The sequence below is a fragment of the Acomys russatus genome, chromosome 20 (genome assembly GCF_903995435.1).
Source record: "Acomys russatus chromosome 20, mAcoRus1.1, whole genome shotgun sequence".
NCBI lineage: Eukaryota > Metazoa > Chordata > Mammalia > Rodentia > Muridae > Acomys > Acomys russatus.
Genome location: NC_067156.1, coordinates 23,057,041 through 23,083,419, shown reverse-complemented (window position 1 = coordinate 23,083,419; position 26,379 = coordinate 23,057,041). Strand labels below are relative to the sequence as shown.

Genomic DNA, 26,379 nt, shown 5'->3' with positions numbered 1-26,379 from the left:
GCCTCTGAGGAAGAGATGGGCTCTGAAATGGTAAGACCATTTCAGGCTAAGAAGGAAGGCAGACAAAAGTTTATTGTTTTGTGAAGGTCACAATCTGAGCCTCTATAAACTTTGTTTCCCCTACATGAATACAAAGAGAGGAAGAAAAAGAAAGGAACATCTATTCATTGATATTTATTTTACTTATTTCTGAAAATATTGTTAGACTGTTGAAAATAGATGCTCATAGGCATTTCATCAAGAAGCCAAAGCAAATTTGTCTACAGTAAATGCTCACATTATTGTCATACAAAGAATTCCAAATTATTAGGCCAAAAAAATGTGGACTTGGCAAAGATGAACATTACTGTCAATTGTTCCAGCTCCTCAAAATGGACGTGGCTGGCACCAGGGGTCTGGGAGTGAATATAGCAACCAAGATCTACATTGTGTTGACTTTGGTCCTCTTCCAAAGCCATTTTATTTGAGGGAGATGTCTGATGAAGCCTTTCAGGGCAGAGAGCATGAATTCTCTCGTAGTAGTTGCTCAGGAAATCTGTATTGAGAAACAAATGGCACAAAGGTTACTCTGGGTTGCTAAGAGTACAACAGTATCTGCCATTATTTTGGATGCTGGCGTGGGATTTGTACACTCTGGAACAGACTCTTCTCTTCCCAGCTAGGAATTTTTGTTGTTTGTTTGTGAAGAACACACATTCTTGCACTGGTACACTCAGTGGTCCTGGGCAAAGTGGCGCAGGCAGACTTCTGGTGCATCCTTCAGAAGAGGCAGCGGTGACCCTCTCTCATGGTGAGTTGCTTCTCCTTTATCAGAAGTGGGTGGTTTTGATGGGTTCTTAGTCCTTCATCTCTTCACAAGAGAGCAAGAACTTCAAGGAAGGGAAATGAATGACCTAAGCTCGATTGGCGTGGATAGCATCAGACTTGAGAATCTCTTTCCCCTACCTGGCAATGCTCCATCCTTTCCCCAAACAGCCTGTGTTTTCTCATCCGTATCTGAAGCTATGTCTTATTCTACAAGCAGGCAGCGTGGCCATTCTTCTAATTAGGGACGACCATCCTTTTCTTTTTCCCTTCTCTTTTCTTCTCCTCCCCTCCCTTCCTCTGTCCTCCATCCCCATCCTCCTCCTCCCACTCTGAGACAAGGTCTTTCTATGTAGTAAGGCTAGGTTTGAACTCACTGTGTAGCCAGGTTTGCGGGGACTGCCCTGTCTCAGCGCCCTGCACACTGGGATTGCAGGTGTCTAACCCCATACCTGGCAGGAAGACATGTCCTTGAGGTTCCGTAGATCTTAACAATAGCACCAAGAATCCAGGTATAATCCAAGACTTTTGAAGCTTCTGGGTTTCATTTGAAAGCAAACTGGCCATAGACAGGGTGTATAGCACAAGGTTCTGGCCTTGATCCCCAGTATCAAACAGGACTAGGTGTAGTGAGGCACATCTTTAACCCCAGAACTCCAGAGACAGAGGCAGGAGGATCTCTTGTGAGTTCAAGGCTAGCCAGTTTAGAGTGAGCTCCAGGACAGCCAGGATTACAGAAAGAAACCTTGTCATGTTTTTTAAAAAGGCACATAGACAGATAGCTAAGTGTTTGGTAACATCTGTAAAGAGTTTCCGCACAGGGAAATGAGGACAAGCAATAAGGATCCACAGATGCAAAGTTGTTCCAGAGATGCTTTCTGGCCTCAGAATAGGAGAGGAGCGAAAAGCTACTGTAACGGACTGTTAATAGCTTTTGTTTGTTTGTTTTTGTTTTTTTGAGAGAGGGTTTCTCTGTGTAGCCCTGGCTATCCTGGAACTTGCTCTGTAGATCAGGCTGGCCTTAAACTCACAGAGATCTGCTTGCCTCTGCCTCCCCAAGGGCTGGGATCACAGATGTAAACCACTGCACCTTTTTAAAAAAACCACTGCACCTTTTAATGTACCAATTCATATTAGTCTCTGTCTCTGTCTCTTTCTTTCCTCCTCCTCCTCCTCCTCTTCCTCCTCCTCCTCCTCCTTCTCTTCTTTTTGAAACAGGGTTTCTTTGTGTAGCCCTGGCTGTCCTGGAACTCACTTTGTAGACCAGGCTGTCCTCAAACTCACATTGATCCGCCTGCCTCTGCCTCCTGAGTGCTGGGATGAAGGGCGCGCGCCAGCCCCACTGGCTCACATTAGTTTTCCTATTTCACGAACAGGAACTCTCAGGTATTAACCAGAGTCACAAGGCTAGTAACAGGGCCTACAACTCAAATGGAAGCTTTCTTAGTCTAAGTTCAGAATGCATGTGTAGTAAATGGTTGTGTTTAACTTTTTAGGTTATAGAATCGAGGATTGAAATGTATTTTTGTAGCCAGGCACGGTGGCGCATGCTTGTAATCTCAGCACTCAGGAGGCAGAGGCAGGAGGATCTTTGTGAGTTCGAGGCTAGCCTGGTCCACAAGTGAGTCCAAGACAGCCACAGCTACATAGAGAAACCCTGTCTCAAAAAACAAACAAACAAACAAACAAACAAACAAACACAAAAAAGAAACACACACGCTTGGTCACTTCTCATGCTGGCTAAGTAGCTGAAGTTTCAACACTAGAAATATATAAAAATATGAGTTCTAGCCCAGCATAAATGGCACACACCTGTAATCCCAACAGTTCAGAGGTGGTGAAAACAGGAAGATCAGGAGTTCAAGGTCAGCCTTAGTCTACAGGAGACTGTCTCTAAAGCAAAAGCAAAAACAAAAAACAAAAAACAAAAAACAAAACAAAAGCAAAAAACCCCCCTAAAACCTCCCAAACTAAAACAAAACATGACACCTATGACTATAGGTAAAGCATTTGTAAGAAAAAAGAAGAAAAGTTTATGTAATTTTGGGAGCTGACTGCCAAGTTTATAGAACTTGCGTTACCTCAGAAGTTATAGTCTCAGCTAAGCGAGATGCTCAGCTATAAACTACTGGGGCCAAGCCTGATGTCTAATCCCAGGACCCACATTTTGGACGGAAAGAACTGACTCCTTCAAGTTGTCTCTGACCTCCATGCAAGTGTGTGCCCCACTCCTGAGCAGGTTAATCAGTGTAAAAGAAGTTCCCCCCTTCACAGTGGAGCAATCGTGTGCTATGGGTGAGATTCAGCCAGCACCCTTGGGAGTTACTACTGGGTCAGTCCAGGTTTACTGACCAACAACATATCTGTAGAGTGCCCCCAAACTTGTCCAGGTTGAGAACTGTTTTGTTTTTTTAATTAAAAACATTTATTATGCATGTGTTTGGGGGTGGGTGGGCAGTGTGCTGTGGCAGGAATGTGGAGGTCAAAGACAACTTCATAAAGTCAATTCTCTCCTTCCGCCTTTAGTGGCTTCTGAGATTGAACTCAGGCCACTAGGCTTGCCTAAAACTGTCTTGACAGCTGGTGAATTACTGTTTTAACGAAGTACCAAGACCTCACAACTCTCCCACATTACCCCACCACCACCTCATTCAAGGCTAAGTTAGAGCTACTGAGGATTTGTTTGGGGACCGCAGCTGTATGCTGCCATCTTACCAGAGGCAGGCCCCTATCTGTTGCTCCCGGCAGGCAGGTGACAGTGTGGAACCACTCAGTGCTTGCCATGTTTTTTCTTGCAGTTAGAGTGCACGGCGGCCTTGTGTCTGACTCCCAGGGCTGATGGCTGCTTTGGCCACAGAGCAGAGGAATGCTGAGTCCAAACTGAGATGGGGCTGTCCGCCCAAGTTTGGGCACGTTCTTGTGAGCTTCCTGTGGTCCCAGTGAAGGCTGGACAGAAATGCCACTAGTCACAACAACAGCAAGCTCTTCCGGACATTTCATGGTTACCATACTAATATTAGTCATAGTAACTTTACGGCCTCCTGCTGGCTAAAGCCCTTGTGCCTTACATCTTATCTGATAGGGCCCTCACATAGACAACAGTCTCAGTGAAGTGGCTGAAGGAGAAAGGAAAGCCTGCGAATATAGTGTAACTTACTTAGATCAAGAGAATTCGGGGTGAGACTCGATGAGAAAGGCGGGGTGGTGCTGGCCTCTGAAGTTAGAAAAACATCCATCAGGAAAAGTCAGCGGTAGAGATCTAAGCCCGGGAGTAATAATTGATCACATGGAAGAAAGAACCTTTCTGCTCCTTTCCTCTCTCCCTCCCTTGGCTCTAGCTAGCAATGTGGGGGAGGAGGAGGAGCAGGCAGAGTTAGAGGCTGTGTTTGTTCCTCTCAAGTAAGCCTGCTGTTCCGAGCTGGAGAAGAGTGAAGCTTGCTGTGTTTCAGCCACCATAGGTGGTGGTTTTGTTTTGTTTTGTTTTGTTTTGTTTTTTTGAGACAGGGTTTCTCTGTGTAGCCTTGGCTGTCCTGGACTCGCTTTGTAGACCAGGCTGGCTTCGAACTCACAGCTATCTGCTCGCCTCTGTCTTCTGAGTGCTGGGATTACAGGTGTGTGCCACCTCACCCGGCGATCACAAGACTTTACTCCTCGGGGGAATCACAAAGCTCATGGAACTTTCTTGGGCTTTCAATTAGGTACACGATCTGTTCTCACTGTACAAATTCGAGGGGATGGGTAAAACAAAGTTACTGTTGTTGGTGTTGTTTTTGGGTTTTTCAGACAGGATTTCTCTTGTAGTTCTGACTGTCCTGTTCTCTCTTTGTAGACCAGGCTGGTCTTGAACTCACAGATATCTGCCTGTCTCTGGGATTAAAGGCGTGCATCACCACACCCAGCTCAAAACAAAATTTTTTAAATGGAAAAAAAAGGGCATGGTTTGTGCATATGATCTTATGTGTGTGTGTGTATGTGTGTGTGTGTGTGTGTGTGTGTGTGTGTGTGTCAGAGGACCATGTTGGGGAGTCAGTTCTTCTTTTCCTTCCATCTTGTCAGGGTAGGGGCTCTTGTTTTTGCTGCTCTGCTACCCTGGGTTAGCTGGCCCATGAGCATCTAGGCAATTCTGTTGTCTTTGTCATCTTGATATAGAGGTGTTGGGATCACAGAGGTATCCAGCTTGCTGGGTTCTGGGACTGAGCCCAGGCTCTCCGGCTTGTGCAGTGCATGCTTGTACCTGCAGCGCCATCTCCAAGGTGAGGCTTTGGTTGGTTTTGGTTTTGTGAGAAGGGTCCCTGAGTAGTTCCAGGGGCCAGTGAACTCACCGGGAACCTCCAGCCTCCCACTGGGATTACAGCCCTATGCTACTATTTCTGATCAAATTCTGTCTTTATTTTAGAAATTACATCCCATGATCTTGGCATACTGACTACTCTAATTATTAAGATCCAGAATTTGTTTTCTAAGACATGTCCTTGAATATTCTAGGGGGAAGATGTTCCGTGAATCAAGTCACTGTTTTGTTTTTGTTTTTGTTTTTTTTTTGAAAACCTGTACTTTAACACCAAGTACCTAGAGGCGAGAGGAGAGAGCATCTTGGGCTTCACACAAAGTATGTATGATAGTCAGTTATGGCACCAAGGGCTGGAGTAAGTGCGGGTCAGGCGGACTTTTGCTCTCTTAGGCATTATATATGACTTTTACTTGCTTGTGATGAAGCATTTGAAGCAGTCATACCGCCTTGTTTTCCAACCAAGGACTTACAGGGAAAGGTGTTATCCAAGGGCCTTAGCCTGGTGGAATTCTTTTCCTAAAAAATGTATTTATTTATTTACCATGTGTCTGTGTCACAGTATGGATAGAGGTCAGAGGGCAACCTGTGGGGGTTTTCTCTTTGCTGTGTGGGTTCTGGGTATCAGACTCAGGCCATCAGGCTTGGAAGCAAGTGCCTTTACCTGCTGGGCCATCTTGCTAGCCCAACCTAATGGAATTTCAGTTTTTAAAAAAATTTATTTATTGCATATGAGTGTTTCATCTGCAGATGAGGGCATCAGATCTCATTATAGATGGTTGTGGGCCACCATATGGCTGCTGGGGATTGAACTCAGGACCTCTGGAAGAGGTCATCTCTCCAGCCCTGGAATTTCATTTTTAACAGAGTTTCATATTTCATAGTCTTGTGAAAATTTCTAGTGTTTTAAAAATCCTCCAACTCTAAGAATTAGGAAACGTCTGACAGAAATTAACATGGTATATTCCCAGAAACCATTATTTGGAGAAAATGTTATAAAAGCTGAAAATATATTGCCTTTACCAATGGCGCTCTGTTTTTTGTTTGTTTTGTTTTTTTGAGACAGGGTTTCTCTGTGTAGCCTTGGCTATACTGGACTTGCTTTGTAGACCAGGCTGGCCTCGAACTCACAGCGGTTCGCCTGCCTCTGCCTCCCAAGTGCTGGGATTACAGGTAAGTGCCCCTGCACACGGCTACCAATGGCTCTTTTAAAAAAATTGTTTCTTGAGAATATCATACAATGTATTTTGATCATATTTACCCTTTGCTTCCACTCTATCCAGATTCCCACTCCTTCCCTACCCACCTAACCTTGTGTCCTCTTTTTTAAATTAAAAACTTTTTTTTTGAGACAGGGTCTCTTTCTACACTCCTGGCTGCCTGGAACTCAGATTTGCCTGCCTCTGCTTCCACGGCGCTGTGATAAAAGGCCCCTATGCCATTTTGTTTTGAGACAGGGTTTCTCTGTGTAACCCCTAGAACTCATTTTGTAGACCAGGCTAGCCTCCAGAGCTTCTCCTGCCTCTTCCTCCTGAGTGCTGGGATGAAAGGCGTGCACCATCATACTCAGCAATGCGCAGGCTGAACGGCACAGAGGTTAAGAGCACTGGCTGCTCTTCCAGAGGTCTTGAGTTCAATTCCCAGCAACCATGATACTCAGCAAAGCACCAAATTCCAAAGCAATCTCTATCCAAATACTAAGCAGGCTGGACCCTGCTCAGCCTCTGCGACCCGACGAGATCTGTCAATGTCAGGGTGCAGGATCATAGGCTTGTTGGCCTGTTTTGATTCTGGGTCTTGTGTTGACCAGGCTAGCCTCAAGCTCATAATACAACTAAGCATGATCCTCCTGCCTCCACCTCTGGTGTGCTGGCACTACAGGAGTGAGTCACATGAGTGGGCTTAACAGGTAGCAGTTCTGTTAAGTCAGCTAATAAAAAATTCCCAAAGTGAAACAAACAATGACCTTTAAAGAAAGATACAAGGTTGAATGCAAATTGCATCTTGACTGAGCTGTTATGAAATAGGCTTTGGGCATTGGTTTGGTAGACTTTTTTTTTCATTGTCATTTTGTGTGTGTGTGTGTGTGTGTGTCAGAGGACAATCTGTAGGGGTCCATTCTGTCCATCTATCATGTAGGTCCCAGAATCAATATCAGGCTGTCAGGCTTGTCGCCCTTACTGGCCAAGCCATTTTTGCTGGCCTAATTTGGTAGATGTGGAAACCTAAATTTCACTTGCTCAGGTTTAATTAGGCTTTGATGAATTAATTTGATAGAACAACTTCAAAACTCAACCCAGTGGACACAACCTAATTTATAAATTACGCCGAGAATAAACTGAGAGTGCACAGCTAGATAGCCATGCTTGGCCTGTGTGCCCTTTACTGGGTGTTTTGAGAGCGCCTTTGCGTGATGGAAAGGCTAGCTGCTGAGTTTGACGTTGGAGCATGGGACTTTGTGTTTACCCAGGATACACAGACTTTAGCTTTGCTAGGATGTACACTCCCTGGAGCGAAGGATCTTGTATGCTAACGTGTCCAAAGAGGCCAGAACACAGCTATACGCTCAGTAAGTATCAGCTGAATGAGTGGCTGTATGAGGGTTAAAGGGTTTTTTTTCCCCCTTGAGCGTCAAATGATGCTTATGACTGTACTCCCAGCACTGGGGATGCTGAGACAGGAAGATTCCTAAGTTCTAGGCTAGCCTGGGCTATAGAAACAAACATTTTTGGGAGTGGGTACTGAGGATTAAGCGACTAACATGCTTGTTCACTTATACCCCAGAGCTTTGAATTAGGGTTTTTCCCCCTGATTTTGGGTATATGACCCTGGCATCAGAGCTAGTTACCTCCTTTCTGGTACACAGTGGGAGTCTGTCTGTCTGTCTGTCTGTCTGTCTCACAGTGTGTGTGTACATGTGAATGTAGGTGGCTAAAAAGGCCAGAACACTGGGTCAGATCCCTTGGAGTTACAGGCATTTTGAGCTGCCTAACATGGGTACTGTGAATCAAATTCAGTTCTACAAGACAGGAAAAGCTCTAGATCCTTGTCTCTGCCTCCCACAGTATATTCTTATTCAGATTCTTCAGACTTCTAGAATCCACTCTAGATTTCTTGTGGACCACGCCCTTCAGTTATGACAGCATCATCTGGGCATGTGACCCTTAGGCTACAGATAACTTGTCTCTCTGATGAAGTTTTGGAGTCACTTTGATCTCTGTAACATTTACAGATAGATCATTGCATTGGGTGACTTTTTCATACTTTATTTTTATTTTATGAGCACTATATTAGTATTCTGCCTACAGGTATGTCTGTGTGAGGGTGTCAGATCCCCTGGAGTTACAGATGTGGGCTGCCATGTGGGCACTTGGAATTGAACACTGGTCCTCTGGAAGAGCAGCCAGTATTCTTAACTGCTGAGCCATCTCTCCAGCCCTCCCTGACTTTTATTTTTTTAATATATTTATTTATTTATTTTGTTTTTTCAAGATAGGGTTTCTCTGCATAATAGCCCTGGCTGTCCTGGACTCATTTTGTAGACCAGGCTGGCCTCGAACTCACAGAAATCTTCCTGCCTTGGCCTCCCAAGTGCTGGGATTAAAGGCATGCGCCACCACACCGGCCCCTCCCTGACTTTTTATTTTTATATATTTTGGGGGGGGGTTTGAGACAAGTTAGTCCAGGTTATCTTAAACTCATCATGTAGTCCAGGTTGACTTGAACTTCCAATCCTCTAGCCTTAACCCCCAAAATGCTGGGATTGCAGACGTGGGGTACCACATCTGGCTGATGACTTTTCATAAATCTTGTAGCAAGGACCGTGAGTTTTTGTTTTTTTGTTTGTTTGTTGTTTTTTTACATCTTCCAGGTTACTGACTTCTGACAAATGCAGGTAGGGAATTGTGGTGGTTTTTATTATTTTTATTGTCTTTTGAGGCAGTTTAGGATTTTCTTTGGGGGGGGGGTTGGAACGTTGAGAAAGTTTGTGTAGCCTTGGCTATCCTAGACTCACTTTGTAGGCCAAGCTGGCCTCGAACTCACAGATCTGCCATTCTTTGCCTCCCAGAGTGCTGAGATTACAGGCGTGTGCCACTACATCCAGCTAGGATGGTTTTGTATTTGTTATATACTCCAGGTTGGTCTTCTCAACTGGAGGTGATCCTCCTGCCTCACATTACTGAAGGTGCGAGGGGGCTGCAAGGCTCGCCTACGTGGCCACATAAAGAAGGTCATAATCTAGGCTCATAACTCCGGTCTTCTTGCCATGGTTTAGTATCAGAAGTTCTCCGTGAGCAAGTAGTTTAATAACTTCCATATTCTGATCGCTCCTGGTATCACGGCTCGGTAATCTCTCTCGTCTAGGTCAGGTACTTAGGTAGAGCGGGGTGGGGTGAGAAGAAAGGGGCGAGGCAGAGCCCCAGGAATCCCTCATCTGACCCAGATCGCCGTTGACGGGCAGCTAGCTTCTCCGGAAGGTTTATGAAATCCTCACCGTTAGGGCTTCCAGGACCTTCTGCGGGGCTTGAGGCACAGCTAAACAGAGACCAGGTGCCCCTCAGTTTCCCCTCTATCCCTCCTAAGTCCCCTCCTTCCCAACGTTCCTAAATCCAGGACCTCCCCGGGACACACACACCCACACCCCCCAGGGACGGACGGACGGACGGGGACGGACACACACACACACACACACACACACACACACACACACACACACACACACACACACACACACACACACACACACACACACACACACACACACACACACACACACACACACACACACACACACACACACACACACACACACACACACACAAAAAAAAAAAAAAAAAAAAAAAAAAAAACAAACCAGGGACACCTCCCTCCGGCTCGTGTCCGCCACTGGACCGCGGAACCCACAAGTGGGCGGGGTCGCAGCCGCCGCAGTCCAGCGCCGAATCCGGGTTGACCCGTGCGCTGCGAGCTTGCCCCGCCCCCTCTCGTCACTTCCGGCTCGGCCGCTCGCCCTCCACCCTGTTTCCCCTCCCGCTCGCCGTTAGGGAGGCTCTGCGCCTCAGCCGCCAGCGCCGCCTCCGCCGCTCCCGCCCACTTCTCCGCGTCTGCCGCCTCCGCTGCCCGGGGTCTCCGGGGGTCGCTACCGGGCTGGCCCCGCGCCACAGCAGTCACTTCAGCCTCGCGATAGAGGCCGCCTCAGGAGGAGACCCGCCGGCCGCCGTGCCACTCAGGGCCTCAGTTCTCGCCTTGTCGACGTCGCCTAGGGTTCTGGAGAAGCGGCCAAGGCCGGAGAACGGGGCTTCGCGGTTCCAACGGTGGGTAAACGGGCGGGTGCCCGGCACTGCGCATGCGCGGCTGGCTGCCGCGGCGGCCCTTCCCTCCCCCCCTCCCCTTAACTCCGCGGCCTCCCGGCATCCCGGGTCCACCCGCGGCGGGCCGTTTGGGGTCTGGGAGATGCGAGGCACAGCCCCAATGGGCTTTCGGTCGAGGGGGCTTCTTTTCTGCTGGGAAGAAGTGGAAGAGGCGCTGTCCCTGGCTGTCGGGGGGTGTGGCAGCCTTGGGTTTCCAGCCTCTGCAGTGCGCGCAAGCGGGTGTGTGCGCCTCACCTCTGTCTCGCCTGCCCACCGGTTCTGACTTCGAGCTGGGCAGAGTTGATGCAGGCCAAGAAAAAAAAAAAAAAAAAAAAGGGTGGGTGGGGTGGGTGGGGAGGGCTATTCCGGGCTCAACTGCGCCCCTTTTTAAGGTCACGTGAGATGAGTGGCTGCTGACTTCCTTAAATCGCTCAGAGAATATAGCCAAAATTGGGCTGTTGGTGCACTGGGACCTCATTTAAAATGCACTCAGCCATAGCCAGGCCTTAGGGGTCCCTGTGTAGGGCGGTGAGTTTCAGTTGGGGCGCAGAGCTAGATAAGATTATAGGAAGTGGAGTCCTTTGGCGCATTCTCCAAATGGGAAGTGTTAAACTCTTTGTAATCAATTAAGCCCAAACTGACTTAGAAAAACTGTTGCATAATTTCATCTGATTCCCCGCGTTAGGCCTTTTAATCAGCCTGAGGGGGAGGGAGAGGGGAAGGCAAAGTGAAAATGGTAACCACTGCTACAGTATATTTGGCTCTTTAATATTAAATAGCTGTGGCATGCAAGTTTGTAGACGACATTAAAGGATAGTTTTGAGTATTAACTCTGTGCTTGGGTTAGTGTGAAATTGTGTCTTTGACTCCTGCTTTTTTATAACCTGAAGTACAGTTTGGCCTGGGTTTTCACTGGTACTTAGTAAATACTTGTTGAATGACCTGGCATTATTTGTCTTTTAGGTGCCTTCTCTTTCTCCTTTTAAATTAGAATATTTTCTCCAGTTTTACCAGTTAGGTATCTGTAACATTGTTTGAAATCCTTGGAGTACGCAGAAGGGCCTATCTTAGTGACATTACAATCTTTCATTGGATAAAGTAACTTGATTGTGGGCTTTTAAGAATTATTATTAAAATGGTTTCATGGTAAGTGGCCGAATTAAATAGTGATTTACCAATATTTCCCCACCAATAAAATGACAGTTTTCTTTTTGAGACAGGGTCTCAAGTAAGCCTGCCTGGCCTTGACCTCTTTATCTGGCTGAGGACCAATGACCCAATTCCTGATCCTTCTACCTCCTTCCCAAGTGTTGGGATCGAAAGCATGCGCCACCACACTGGGTTTCAAAATCTTTTTCCTGTGTATAGTCGTGGAATTCACTCTGTAGATCAGGCTGGCCTCGAATTCAGATTTGCTTACCTTTGCCTCCCAAATGCCACCCGGTTTCAAAATATTTTTTTTTTAAAAGAACATTTGCTTATTGTTTGTGTTCTTGCTCCGAGGCAGACATTGCAGATCAGATGACAGTTCTCAGTTCTCTCTACAGGGTGGGCTCTGGGATAAAACAGGTCACCAGGCACTGGATGGCAAGTGCCTTTATCTCTTAAGTTTTGTTGCCACTCTTCAAATTATTTTTTAAAGCATTGTCCAAAAAGATACATGAAATTTACCATTTCAAAGTTGACATGCACTTTTATTTTTTGAGGTGGTCTCTCTATCCCTGGCTGGCCTCACTCAAAAAATTGTCCTGAAGCTTCCTGAGTGCTGGGATTACATTATAGGTGGGCAACTACAGCCAGCTGGAACAAGTGCTTTTCCTTCCTAGCACCGCCAGGTTCTGCCCAGAGCATGTGTACCCATTCCCTCCTCTTTGCCTTGTGCTGGCTTTTTACAGGGCTACCAACTGTTGAATCCAGGTGTTCTCCTTGACCTTGAACTTCTGATCCTCTTCCCTTCAGGGATGAGATTGCAAGCTTGCACTGCCAGTTTCTGTGGTGTCAGTGTGAAGCCAGCACTCTTTATCTATGGAGGAGTCACATCTTTAGCCTATCCTGTGCTTTTGATTTGCATTTCCCTAAATGCTGGTAGTAGGCAATTGAGAAAGTTTTTACTTGTTTGTAGGTGTAGGTTTACCTGCTATGGTGTGTGTAGCAGTTGGTCATAGGACAACTTTGTGGGATTGGCTTGTTCCTTCTACTTTAATTTTCTTTTTTCTTTTTCTATTTTTGGTTTTGTAGAGACAGGGTTTCTCTGTGTAGCCTTGGCTGTCCTGGACTCACTTTGTAGACCAGGCTGGCCTTGAACTCAAAGTGATCCAACTACACTGCCTCCTGAGTGCTGGGATTAAAGGTGTGTGCCACCACCCCCAGCCTTCTCGATGGCTTTTCTATGCTTACTGTCCTAGTTAGGTTTCTCTTGCTAGGGTAAAACACTGTCACCAACAGCTTGGACAGGAAAAGGTTTTATTTCACCTTACTGGTCAAAGTCTTTCATTGAGGGAAGTCAGGACAGGAACTTGAAGTGGAAAGCTGCTTACTGTGGTTCTCCTCACGCCTTGTTCAGCCTCCTTCCAACCTGCACCACCTGCTGAGATGCCACTTACCTTAGTGGGTTGGCTTCTCCCACATCAATCATTAATCAGGGAAATGATCCACAGACTTGTCCATAGGCAAGCCTGATGGAGGCCTTTCCTCGAAATTCTATCTTCCCAGATGACCCAGGTGTGGACCCTGGTGTGTGTCAAGTTCACAAAAATCAAATAAGTAGCACACTTACCATTTGTATATTTGGGGAAATGTTTATCTATATTTTCCCATTAAATGAAGACTATTTTAGTCAATGAATAAATTTTTTAGACATATCTTTGTTAATATGTAATTTTGTAGCATGCCAAGAATGTGGGAGGGGTCAAGTATTCTAGAAAAAGGAAGTATGTAATGTATAGATGAACTTGCCTACAATTGTGTTTCCCAAACTTGAGTGAATTGGGACTTCTCCAAGAGAGAATAGTAGGCTAGTTTTTGAGTAGCTGATTTGAACTAGAAATGGGAGCAATGAAGGATTTGTAATAGAATGTATGTAGCACACACTTTAATGCAGCAGCTTGTTTCACATGATATAGTAAACACATGGGAACTGCCCTGTGCTTTTATATATTTCAAGGAAAATCACAGCAGTGGTTTCGGTGGGCTCTGTATTTGTTAGTTAGAAAGCACAGCCACTTAAAGCCAGTTGCAGCTTTCAGTCACAAGCTCGGGAGCCTGAGCAGTTTCCTCAGCTCTCCGAGCCTTTTTTTTTCTCCTTACCTCCCGGGATGGTTGGAGGGATCCGGTGCCTAGTGAACTGGGAAGTACTGGAAATGATAGCATCAGTTCAAATATTTGAGATTCTGATGTTGGTTTGTTTAGAAGTGGAAACAAAAATGAAGTAATAGAGATGGCTCAGTGCTTAAGAGAGTTGCCTTAGGCATGTTAGATCAGTGCTGCTTTTGTATATGTGCCTATTTCATGTGTGTACGTTGTATGTGCTTAAGTGCACATATGGATGTGGGTACTAGTGTACCTGTGTGAGTTTTCATGTGAAGGCCAGAGACAACTTGGGTTGTTGTTTCTCAGAACAGTCCACTTTGTTTTTTGAGATAGTCTTACTGAGAGCTGGGGCTTGCAGACTGTGCTCGGCCACCTGGTCTGCTATCAAGCCCCCGGGAGCTATCTGCCTGCCTCTGTTCCCTAGCACTGTGATTACACTGGACTTGCCACCAGGCCTGGCTTCTTATATGGGTGCTGGGGATGGAACTCGGGTCTTCATTCTTGTGGGGTGAACACTTAGCTCTCTCCTCAGCTCCCAGCTTTTCTTTCTTTCTTTTTCAAAGGAACTTTTGCCAGCTGTGTAAAGTGAGAAAAGTTTCCATCTTTGTTTATCTAGAGTAAGTTACAGAGTTCCTCTAATACCTTTTTCTGATTAAGAACAAGTACGTTGTAGTTTATATTAAAGATGAATTAAAAAAAAAAAGCTATCCAAGTATGGTTTCACAGCATGCAGACTGAAGCAGCGGCATCTTGAATTTGAGGCCAGCCTTGACTGCATAGCATGCCTCTGTCTCTGGGAAGAAAGAAACAAAACAGACGGGTTGCAGAGATGGTTCAGTAGTTGAGTTCTTGCTGCTCTTCTAGAGGACCTAAGCTAGGTAGGTTCCCAGAATCCACATTGGGTGGCTTATAACTGCTTGTACCGCCAGCTCCGGAGAGCCAGCCAGTGCCTTCTGGCTTCTGCAGGCACACACAGACACACATTCTTTCTCTCTTTCCCGTCTTCCTCTGTCTGCTCCCCACCCCACACATTTAATCTTAAAATATGTTTTGTTTTTGTTTGTTTGTGGGTTTTTTTGGCTTTTCCAGACAGGTTTCTCTGTGTAGTCCTGGCTGTTCTGGAACTCACTCTGTAGACCAGGCTGGCCTCGAACTCAGAGATCATCTGCCTCTGCCTCTTGAGTGCTGGGACCAAAGGTGTGTGCTTTCACATTTCAGCTTTATTGCAGTTTTAATTTCATTCTGTCTGTCTGCTCCCCTCCATGTATGTGTGTGAGGAGGGTGTCAGAGGACAACTTTCAGGATTGGTTCTCTGTTTTCACCAAATGAGTCTCAAGGATCAAATTCAGGTTTGGCCACAAGTGCCTTTAGCTACTGAGCCATCTCTTTAGCCCAGTGGTTCTCAGCCTGTGGGTTGTGACCCCTTTGGGGGTCGAGTATCAGATATCCTGCATATCAAATACATATATTAAGATTCCTAACAGTAGCAAAATTGCAGTTGTGAAGTAGCAATGAAAATTTTATGGTTGGGATCACCACAACATGAGGAACTAACTGTTTTAGAGGGCTATGGCATTAGAAAGGTTGAGAACCACTGTTCTAGTTCTATAAATTTCTATTGTGTTACATCTATGTATGTTATATTAGTGTATTCACTACTCTGCTTTAGAAATACAAGATATATATAGATAGGAATAGTTCTAGATCCTGTAGCCCCAGTGTTCTGTAGTGGAGACAGGTAGGTCTTAGGAGCTCATTGGCTGGTTAGCCTACCTGAACTGCTAAGCTTCATATGCAGTGAGAGAGTCTATTAAAAGCTAAGCTAGAGAGCAGTAAAGGACTACACACAAACACACATAAAGATGTGAGAACTGAAACAGTTGTCTTTTCTCTTCTTGTAGATTAACTGCTGAAGTACTGATCGAGTTCTGCGTTTCTTCAATGAGGAACTACAGGCTCATCTTCTGCCATAATCTCAAACAACCATAAATGACAGAAGGATGCTTGCTCAGTGAGGGTAGCTGGTGCAGAAGCCGTTTTTTAAACTTAGGTGTTTAAGTACTCAAAGGTAAGCTTTCATACTGTTAATGCTCTATAAATCCACAGAGAGTTTTGGAGTTTGCTGTTTGTAGCTGTTACTAATTTTTTTCATTCACTTTTTGCTATCAGTGATTCATGTGATTAGCTGCTATTTGATTAGTGTGAGATTTTGTATTATCTGGCACAAAGTATATCAAAGAGTTCTTGTTTAAGACTATGTAAATTTATGATATTTTCTTGTTCCTAAGATAATTTCTACCATTCCTGAGAATTGGGTGGATTGTTTCCTGCTCGTGGGGTGGTGCCCTTGATCTACCAGTTGATTCGGTCCTACTTTTTTATTTTTTATTTTTTTAAGATTTATTTTATTTATTATGTACACAGTATTCTGCCTGCATGTATATCTGCAGGCCATAAGAGGGCACCAAAACACATTATAGATGGTTGTGAGCCTTCATGTGGTTGCTGGGAATTGAACTCAGGACCTTTGGAAGAGCAGCTAGTACTCTTAACCTCTGAGCTGCCTCTCCAGCCCAGGTCTTACTTTTTTAAACTTTAGAATCTTGGGATTCACCTTTGATTTGGAGTATCAGGATTTGGGACAGTTTTTCTTTCTTTTAAAGATAGTTCTTTCTCTTGTTTAGAGAATGGATTTTTATTGATACCAGTTAATTGTTTGGACTTCTTGTTACTTAATGCCTCAGATACTGGTGACAGTTATCGGAGACATTATTTCCTTCTTTACTGATTTCCATCATACATATAATATATATAACATATTTCATATATATATATACACATACATACATACATACATACATACATACATATACACATTTTTTTCTTCTTTTTTCAAGAAGAGGATTTTTTCAAGAGACGGTTTCTCTGTGTAACAAGAGTCCTGGCTGGCCTCGAACTTACAGAGATCTGCCTGCCTCTGCCTCCCAAGTGCTGGGATTAAAGGCATGCGCCACCACTGCCTGGCCTCTCTATCTCTTCGGAACTAGCTTGAGGCTCTGGATCTTCACTGAAAGAATCTTCTCTGAAAGTTGAAGTTTAGAACTAAACATTTTTCCTTTTTTGGAAAAAAAGAGTTACAGCTGTTCGTCTAGGCCTTTGTTTGTAAGAAGTGGTGGTTAGTGGGGCATGCCACATATAGCTGTGTTGTAATAGTTAGGAGGCTGAGGCAGGAGGATTTTGAGGTTAAGGCCAATCCTGAGCTGTATATTGAGGCCATGTCTCAGAACAGCCCATAGTTTATAAAAGCTGATTCTGTTCCTGATCACCCCATCTGGGAACTGAGAGCTTCTGTTGCAGAGTTTGGAGTGGGGTTAGGTTTGGCTTCTAAAAGTCTGAAAGCTGCATTGTCACTACACTTTCAGAGGGCCACATTTGGCCCTTAATTAATGTCACTTGCTAAAAAGTTTTGGATGTCTTGTTTTAAGTGTTCAGACATTACAGAGCATTCAGACCAGAGTCTGTAGTAGAGTAAAGCTTAGGTAATTACTCTGAATTGTATTTGTAGACTGTAACATGGGCCTGGTAACTGGAACATATTTAAATAGAGAGTACACATTCAGGTGTAAAAACATTTTTTTCTTTAATGTATTTATTCATATTGCCACCTGTTAATTATTATAGTCTTTTTTTCCTTTTTCTATTTTCTTTTTTGTCTTTCATTTGGCAGAAAAGACAGCTTTGATTTCTGGCTGCAAAAAAGATATGAGGAAGAGCTCCTCCCCTTCCTTGAGTAACTGCAACTCCGATCTTGCTAACAAAATATTTGGAATTCCACTTGATGAGCTGCAGCAGGGAGGACATCCAGACAATGAGGTTCCATTCATAGTCCGCCACGTTGTGGACTATATTGAGGAACATGGTATACATTTCCTTATTTTGAGGGCTAGCTTTTGTTGTAATAAATACAACTTAACTTTTTTGATTTTGGATTTATTTTTTTCTTAGTAAGGATAGTGCAAAGCATGAAGATCAGTCTAAACTTGAAGGCTTTATATATTTTTACTTAAATTGATTGACCTAGAAATGGCAGTTGCTCAGCTGAGAACATTTTTAGTGGGGGTAATAGGAATTTTAAGATGGATATAAAGGGTGGGATGAAATAGAATATCCCTCAGAGATAGTAGTATGTTGTCAGATGAGCAGTTTGGTTTTCAGTCAGATCTGGGAGCCAAGAAAGGCTTTCTGAAAGTATGAGAATTTTAATTTGAGAGTCAGTGTGTGTGGCCGGGCAGTTAAAGGTCAGCTTACTTCTCGCCTTGACCTAACATAGGAGGTCTGGAGCAACAAGGGCTGTTTCAAGTCAATGGGAATGCTGAGACAGTGGAGTGGCTTCGGCAGAGATACGACAGTGGAGAAGAGGTGGACTTGGTTAAGGAAGCGGACGTCCCCTCAGCCATTAGTCTCCTTAGGTTTTTCCTGCAGGAGCTTCCTGAGCCCGTCATACCTGGCAGCTTGCATATTCACTTGATGCAGCTTTCTCAAGGTAACAGTTTGATTCCTATCAGTCATTTATTACTTGTTTTAGAAATTGGATATGTGGTTAGCTTAATATAGTATTTCAGAGATTAATTTTTTATTTTCTTTGTTCTTTGGGTTTATGTGTATGGTTAAGGGAATGACAACTTCTTGGATCTTTGTAGTACTTATTAAAAACTTTAAGTGTGTATTTCTGTGTAGATGATGCATGTGTTTGTATGTGAGAGTGTACAAGTACCACTATGTTGGTGTGGACATCAGGGGACAGCGTGAGTGTTGTTCTTCGACTTCCCACTTTTTTTCTTAAAGATTTATTTACTTATTATGTATACAATGCTCTGCCTACATGTAGGCCTGCACACCAGAAGAGGGCACCAGATCTCATAATAGATGGCTGTGAGCCACCATGTGGTTGCTGGGAATTGGACTCAGGACCCCTGAAAGAGCAGACAGTGCTCTTAACCACTGAGCCAACTTTCTAGTTCTCAACTTCCCACTTTTACATGGGGTTCTAGAAAGCCACACTCAAGGACTTGAACTTCGGTTACTAGATTTTGTGGCCAATGTCTTTATGTGCTGAGCTGGTTTGAGCTGAAGTTTTAATAGGGGCTAAATAGAGAAAGAGATGATAAATACAAAATAAATATATGGGTGTGCTGTATGAGGGTAAATTGGAGATGTTAGGTATAGTTAGTCTAAGTTGAATTTTGCTTTTAGTTAATGTAAATGACTTTAAAAGATTTATTATTTTTTAAAACAATGTCTACTTGTCTGTGAGTGCAAGTCCCTGCAGAGTCCTAGGAGGGCATCAGATCCTCTGGAGCCTGGGGCTGAACTAAGATTTCTTGCGAGAGCAGCACACACTCTGAGCCATTAAGCCACTTACCCCTCTCTCTGTGGAAACTCTTCACAGAAGTTATCAAATGCTTATCCATCTGTCTGGCTATGTGCTTTCATTGTTTTTGTTTTTTGTGTGGTAGTGTCTCTTTGTAGCCCTGGCTGTCCTGGAGCTCACTATGTAGACTAGACTGTCCTTGAACTCAAAAGAGAGCCTCTTTTAGCTGCCTTTGGAGTGCTGGGATTAGAGGCTTGCACCACCACACAGACTCTTAATAGATTCTTACAATTAATTTTTCACTAGTTACAGGTATAATTCTCCCCCTTCCCCCCGAGATAGGGTTTCTCTGTGTAGCGTTCTTGGCTGTCCTGGACTCACTTTGTAGACCAGGCTGGTCTCAAACTCACAGTGACCCGCCTGCCTCTGCCTCCTGAGTGCTGGGATTAAAGGTGTGCCCATCATGCCCAGCCCAGGTATAAGGTTTTAAAAACATTAAAATTATAAAAGATTAAACAAGCCGGGTGTGGTGGCACACGCCTTTAATCCCAGCACTCGGGAGGCAGAGGCAGGCGGATCACTGTGAGTTCGAGGCCAGCCTGGTCTACAAAGTGAGTCCAGGGTGGCCAAGGCTACACAGAGAAACCCTGTCTCGAAAAACCAAAAAAAAAAAAAAAAAAAAAATTAAACATAACAATATTAAAACCATGTGGTAGTATATGCCTGTAATCCCCAGCATGTTCTATTCAGTTATGGAGGTCAAAGTACTGGTGTATTTGGACAGTTGCTAATATCACAAAGAAAAAATTGTTGCACTTAAAAATCTTAAGTAAATCATGTGATTATACCCCTTGCTGATACACTTTGTGTGTGTGCGTGTGTGTGTGTGTGTGTGTGTGTGTGTGTGTGTGTGTGTGTGTGTGTGTATGGAGGCGTGAGGTTGATGTAAGTTGTTGTCTTTATTCTCTACCTTATTTTTTGAGACTGGGTTTCTCACTGAATTTGGAGCTCTGAATCAGCCAGCCTCAGGGTTCCTCTTGTGTCTGCCTCTTTGGTCCTGGGACTACAGGGGTGTGTCACTGTATTTGCCTCTTTTGGGATGTTGGGGATCTGAACTCAGGTGCTTTTGCTTGTGCAGCAAGAGTTTTACTGACATAAAATGTCTTCCCAGCCTCTGATAAACTTTTTATACTTCATTTATCTTGCAGAAATGGCCAATATTATCATGACCATAAATAACCTTTTACCATTTTTTCCCCCTGTGAGTTAAAGAACCTGCAGAAAGCCTGGTGTGGTGGCATACTTCTGTAATCCCAGCATTTGGGGATTTAGAGGCATGCCAATCTCTGAGTTCTAGGCTAGCCTTGCCTACAGAGTGAGACTAGGACAACTAAGGCTACACAGAGAAACCCATCTCAAAAAATAGTGAGAGTGGGGGCTGGAGAGATGGCTCAGAGGTTAAGAGCACCAGCTGCTCTTCCAAAGGTCCTGAGTTCAATTCCCAGCAACCACATGGTGGCTCCCAGCGTCTGTAATGTGATCTGGCGCCCTCTTCTGGCTGGCGGGCCACTCCCAGGCAGGATGCTGTCTACATAGTAAGTAAATAAATCTTAAAAAGAAACAGCGAAAGTAATACATCAGTTTATCTTGAAGTACTTCCTGAGAAATTCTTCAAAATTAGACCATTAACCATAAATTGGGTTTCTTTTCTTTTCTTTTTCTTTTTTTTCCCCCTTTGGACTTACTATGTATACAGTGTTTTGCTTACATGTATGCCTGCATGCCAGAAGAGGGCATCAGATCTTATTATAGATGGCTGTGAGCCACCATGTGTTTGCTGGGTATTGAACTCAGGACCTTTGGAAGAACAACCGATGCTCTTAACCTCTGAGCCACCTCTCCAGCCCCCATAAATGGGGTTTCTAAAAGTCTAGTTTCTGTTAGTGAAAACTCAGTGCATAAAAAACACATGGCCTAGCTTCTGTGATCACATTCATGTGGTAAAAAAAGAAACCACAGAAAAAGCCGGGCGGTGGTGGCACACACCTTTAATCCCAGCACTTGAGAGGTGGAGGCAGGTGGATCTCTGTGAGTTCAAGACAAACCTGGGCTACAAAGCAAGTCCAGGACAGCCAGGGCTACCCTATCTTGGAAAACCAACAACCAAACAAACAAAAAACCCAGAGCCAGGTGTGGTGATTCATGCTTGTAACCCCAGCACTGAGGCAGGAGGTTGCCTGTGAATGTTAGCCTAGCCTTCCTTGCCCAGTCAGTCTGGGCCACCAAATGAGACTGTCTCAAAAATAAAACGAAGCCAGGTGAGCTGGGCACACCTTTAATCTCAGCATTCAGGAGTCAAGAGGCAAAGAGTCCAGGACACCAAGGCACATAGGGAAAGTTTTGTCTTGGGAAAACAAAAACAAAAACCAAAACAAAACAAACAAACAAAATTAAACAAAAATCCAAACCCAAAAAATTTAGAGGAGAAAACCAAATGAGAAACAGAAAGACCTTTCAATTTCAATTTAGTTGGACCATATTACTTATGTTTAGTGTTTCTTTTCTTAGTGCCAAGAAAGAAGGAAATCCTTTGTCACCCTGTTCATTTATTTTCTTATTTGTTCATGTAGAAAATTGTCATTAATACTTGCTTGTTGATGGCTCCTTAGTAGTTGTTGTTGACTGGCAAGACAGTGTATTTTGACTTCTTAGAGTTGGCATTAATTTGGAAACACAGGTATAGTCATGCAGGAGACAGTATGATGAAGAGTCAGGGAAGCGAGGCCAGTGAGTCATGGTGAGGAGAGCATCCTGCAGCAATTGAGAGGCTGAGTCCCTTTTCTCCAGCTCCTCTTTCAAACTCTTGTTTCACTTAATAAGTAAAGTGCAAAGCCCCCAAGGGGTTTGGCCTCTACAGAGGAAGTGAAGAGGTTTTGAATTGTTGTAGTAAAAAGTGATGTGGGTGGAGTAATGTGGACCTGGCAAAATATCTGAGCTTTACTTTTTACTTCATTAAGAAAACCTGTCATTATGTTTTATAGATTATAATAATGAAGATGAATTTGGAAGAAAATTGAGATTCCTCTTGCAACAGCTTCCACCTGTTAATTATAGTTTGTTAAAGTTTCTGTGTAGGTTTTTAGCCAATGTAGCTTCACATCATGAAGAAATTTGGTCTGCAAATTCTTTGGCTGCTGTTTTTGGTCCAGATGTCTTCCAGTAAGTTATTTCACAACTTTTTTTTTTTTTTAAATTGGATTTGTGAAATGGAATGATTATATTGTCTTCCAAGGATCATAGGTTGCTTGGGGAACCATTACTTTTTATAGTGTATCTGATTAATTCTCACAGCATTGCTGTGTTGAGAGTACAAATTAGGTAGATTTTACGGATGGGAAAACTGAGGCACAGAATGATGACATAAATTGCTCAGTTTCTTAAAGTGACTCACTGGTGGTTTTCTCATTTTACCTGTAATTAATTTAAGAACTCAGCTCAATTTAAGCTTTTATTCTTAGCATTTACACGGATGTGGAAGATATGAAAGAGCAAGAAATTGTGAGCAGGATAATGGCAGGACTCCTGGAAAATTACTATGAGTTTTTTGAGAATGAAGAGGAAGATTTTTCATCAAATGATTTGAGTTCAATTACTGAGCAGGTGAGCATACTTACTCTTCTGTTTCTTGGAGGATATTTGTTTATAAGTGTATGTTCTTACTGGCTTAACACAAACTTACATGGAATTTACTTACTAAACTAGAAATTGCTCTTCTGACTGTCTTTTGTAATTAATGATTTACACATTCACGTGCCATATGATTGGATTTTATACTCCTATCCCTACTTCCTCATCTTAGTTGAGACACTAAGCAAAAGGCATTTATTATTTTTTAATCTGTAGTGCTGGGGTTTAGACTTAGGCTTTGAGTATGCTAGATAAGCAATCTTATCACTGAGATGCATGTTCAGCTAGGAAAAGTCACAGTGTGTGGTAGAAATTATTTTGTACTTCCTTTCTCGGTCCCACTAGTAATTAGAAACTTTGTTTTGTGTAGCTCAGGCTGCCATTGAAATCTAGATAACTTCTTTTTCCTGAGTGTTGGGATTCCAGATATGCCAACACACCTGGCTAATGGATAATTTAAAATTCTGTAAGATATTATTCAGATCCATTATTTATGTAATGATTTTTGGATTGTTTTACTTTCTGTTTTTATTGTCTGAAGATAGGGTCTTAATTTAGCCCAGACTGGCCTAAATAGAAAGCTTAGGTTAGTCTTAAATTGTCACTAGTCTCCTTGTATTAGCTTTTTCAGTGCTGGGATTACAGGTGTGGGCTACTGTGCCTGGTTCTGAAAATCCATTGTTTAAGCTGTGTTATGATTTTTACTTTCCTTTTTTGAGGGAGGACTCAGATCAGGCTGGCCTTAAACTTGCTATGTAGGCAAGAATGACCTTGAACTTCTGATCCTCCCTCTTCTACCTCCCTCGTGGAGTTAAAGGCATTCATTACCACACTGGCTTTATGAGTACTGTGCACACTCTACTAACTGGTCTACATCCTTAGTGCCCATGCTAGACTTGATCTCTTTTTCCTTTATGAAACAGGAATATTAGAGCCTCAATAATTACAATTTAAAATTTTTTTCCTTTGGTAAAGCCATTAAGCCATTTTTGAGACTCCTTAGGTTTAGAACTTGAGTTAGAGATCTGTTTGAAAGTTTTTCTTCTGCAATTCAAGAAGTTTTCTCACAGCCCCTTTTGTTGGTGTTTGGAGACAAAGTCTCACTGTGTATCTCTGGCTGGCTTGAAACTAACTACAGACCATAGTCTGGCATCCAATTCACACATGTGTTTGCCTCCGTTGCTTGGGTGCTGGGATGTGCCACCACCGCACCTGGCTAGTTTATTGAAGCAGGCTTTCCTGTAGCACACTCAGATGGTCTTGACCTGATTGTGTAGCATAGATTGACCTTGATTACTGATGCCCTACCTTCTTTTCCTGAGTACTGGGATTAACTGGCATGTGCCGCCACACTTAGTTCCAGGTGATTGTTGTTTGAGAGTAAATATTCAAGAGGACGGGTTGATGGCTGTGTCATAGAGGTTTTTTTTTTTGTTTGTTTTGTTTTTGTTTTTTGTTTTTGTTTTTTGAGACAGGGTCTCATGTAACCCCAAGCTGACCTGGAAATCCTTATATAGCCAAGGCTTGCCTTGAGCTTCTGATTCTGTGGCTTCTTCTTTCCATTGTTGGGATTATAGGCATGTACCAGTGTGCCTGGTTGATCTTAAACTTTAATGTTTTGATTATAAATCCATCTGTTAAGGAATTCTGTTTGCCAGCTTTCTTTAAATTACATTTTAATCCAATAGCCTTTTTAGAACTAAAATGAATTCCTGATCAGAATAAATGGGCTCTGTGTGTGTGTGTGTGTGTGTGTGTGTGTGTGTGTGTGTGTGTTTGATTGGTTTCCTATGTTTCCAAGATGTTTGACTTGTTAGACATTGATGATGACAATTTGATCTAATATTTATAGACTCCTAAAATTTGCAGTGTATGCCTTGGTTATGCTTTCTTTTGTGATAGAATTTTGTGGTCTTCTGTCCTAGAATTTCCTTATATGTCTGTACGTATTTTGTCAGTATTTTATATTTTTTCAAGCATTATAAAAACTGACTTTAAAATATATTGTGATTTACATTACATAGGATGGTACTTAAATTAAGCAAGACTGAGAATAAATGTTGAATTTTGTCAGTTCACCCATGGTTTACAAAGACAATTAGCATATTGAGCAAAATACCTCCAAGAAAGAGGATAGCGACATAGGTTCTGAAATAGGAATGTACGTTTAATTATCAGTTGCTAATTACTGGGATCTTTTCTTTAAGTTTTTGTTTTTCAAGACAGGATTTTTCTGTGTAGCCTTGGCTGTCCTGGACTCCTTTGTAGACCAGGCTGGCCTCAAACTCAGAATGATCCTCCTGCCTCTGCCTCTGCCTCCTGAGTGCTGAGATTAAGGTGTGTGTGCGAGGGGGGGGGGGATCCCCCCCCTCCCCCCCCCCCCCCCCCCCCGCCAGCTCCCACCCCTGGTTAAAAAATTTTCATTTTTTGTTTTTTGGATCTTTTCTTTAAAGAATATTTAATTTTATGATTATGTATGTGGATGTATATCTGTGCACCATGTGCATGCCTAGTACCCTCAGAGGACAGAAGAGGATGTTAGGTCTCTTGAGAACTGGAGTTACATATGAATTTGAGCCTCCAAATGGGTGCTGGGATGTGCCGGGAGTCATACCTGGGTATTAGAAGAGCAGTCAGCACGCTTTTTTTTTTTTTTTTAAGTAATTTATTTATTCACTTTACATTCCAGTCGTAGCCACCCTCCCTCCCACAGTCAGTACTTTTAAAACCACAGAACCATCTCTCTAGTCCCTGGGGTCTGTTTTCTTACACATTAAAAAAAATTACTTTATTAAAGTGGGTTACAAGTCACAGAAATATAGATTTGTGGATCTTGTTTTTCTTTAAGCAGTTTTGATAAACTTCAGTTTGATTTGTTAGTAGGTATTTGAGTGAAAGTAAAATAGTTGCAAATAGCGCAGTTGTGTTTAAATTGCTTTAATTTAAATACTTATGTCTCATTTACATATTTAAAGATACCTATAAGCATTGTTATCTGGTAGTGCTTTGCTTTTTTATTTTAATTTTGATAATTGAAGGAAGCTAAGTTTGCTCAGCACTGTTTTGGAGTTTCATCCCATTACCCCAAGTATTTAGTTGTTAAACTCTTCTGAAGGTAATAGGTAGTCTTACTCCTTGTATGTGTTGAAATGATGAATAGGGAATGTTTGAGAAATGACTTGACAAAGTCAAGTGGACTTTGAATGGGCTCTTTAAATAAATGAAAATCCAGTAGAGTGGTTTGAAGATGGAAGTGATAATTATGTTTCTTTATACGTTTGAGAAGGCAGGTAGCAGCAGTCTCCACAGTTTGGAGCCTGGAGAGCAGGCATTTCACGAGGCCCTAGAGAAGGGAGTTACAGCAGTCAAAGAAAGAAGAGATGTAAGTATGGGTGTAGGCTTTCCTTAAGTGAAGTTGAGGCAGCTGTATCTTATGAATAAACAATTGTTGAGCAGAAGGGCAAGTGGATGAAGGAAAGATGAACTTAGGAGACTAATGTGGAGTGAGAAGACATTTGACTCTTTTCTTTATGGTCCTCTCTTGCTCTCCGTAACTGAGTCAGTTATTA

The 26,379-nt window shown here is 43.2% G+C and overlaps 1 protein-coding gene across 11 annotated transcripts in view; it reads left to right on the top strand.

Moving 5' to 3' along the window:
- The first annotated feature begins 629 nt into the window (after positions 1–629).
- Fam13b (family with sequence similarity 13 member B) overlaps positions 630–26,379 on the top strand; it is a 75,214-nt gene continuing 49,464 nt past the window's right edge. For 2 of the 11 annotated variants that reach the window (XM_051163867.1, XM_051163861.1), the window contains exons 1-7: positions 10,092–10,407; positions 15,654–15,820; positions 17,480–17,671; positions 18,083–18,295; positions 22,165–22,342; positions 22,642–22,783; positions 26,097–26,192. In XM_051163867.1, the coding sequence (XP_051019824.1) occupies positions 17,515–17,671; positions 18,083–18,295; positions 22,165–22,342; positions 22,642–22,783; positions 26,097–26,192 (786 nt within the window). In that variant the 5' untranslated portion in view covers positions 10,092–10,407; positions 15,654–15,820; positions 17,480–17,514. Of the gene's footprint in view, positions 791–10,090; positions 10,408–15,653; positions 15,821–17,479; positions 17,672–18,082; positions 18,296–22,164; positions 22,343–22,641; positions 22,784–26,096; positions 26,193–26,379 lie in introns of those variants that run through there. The other 9 variants (XM_051163864.1, XM_051163863.1, XM_051163866.1 and 6 more) reach the window with 7 other exon arrangements.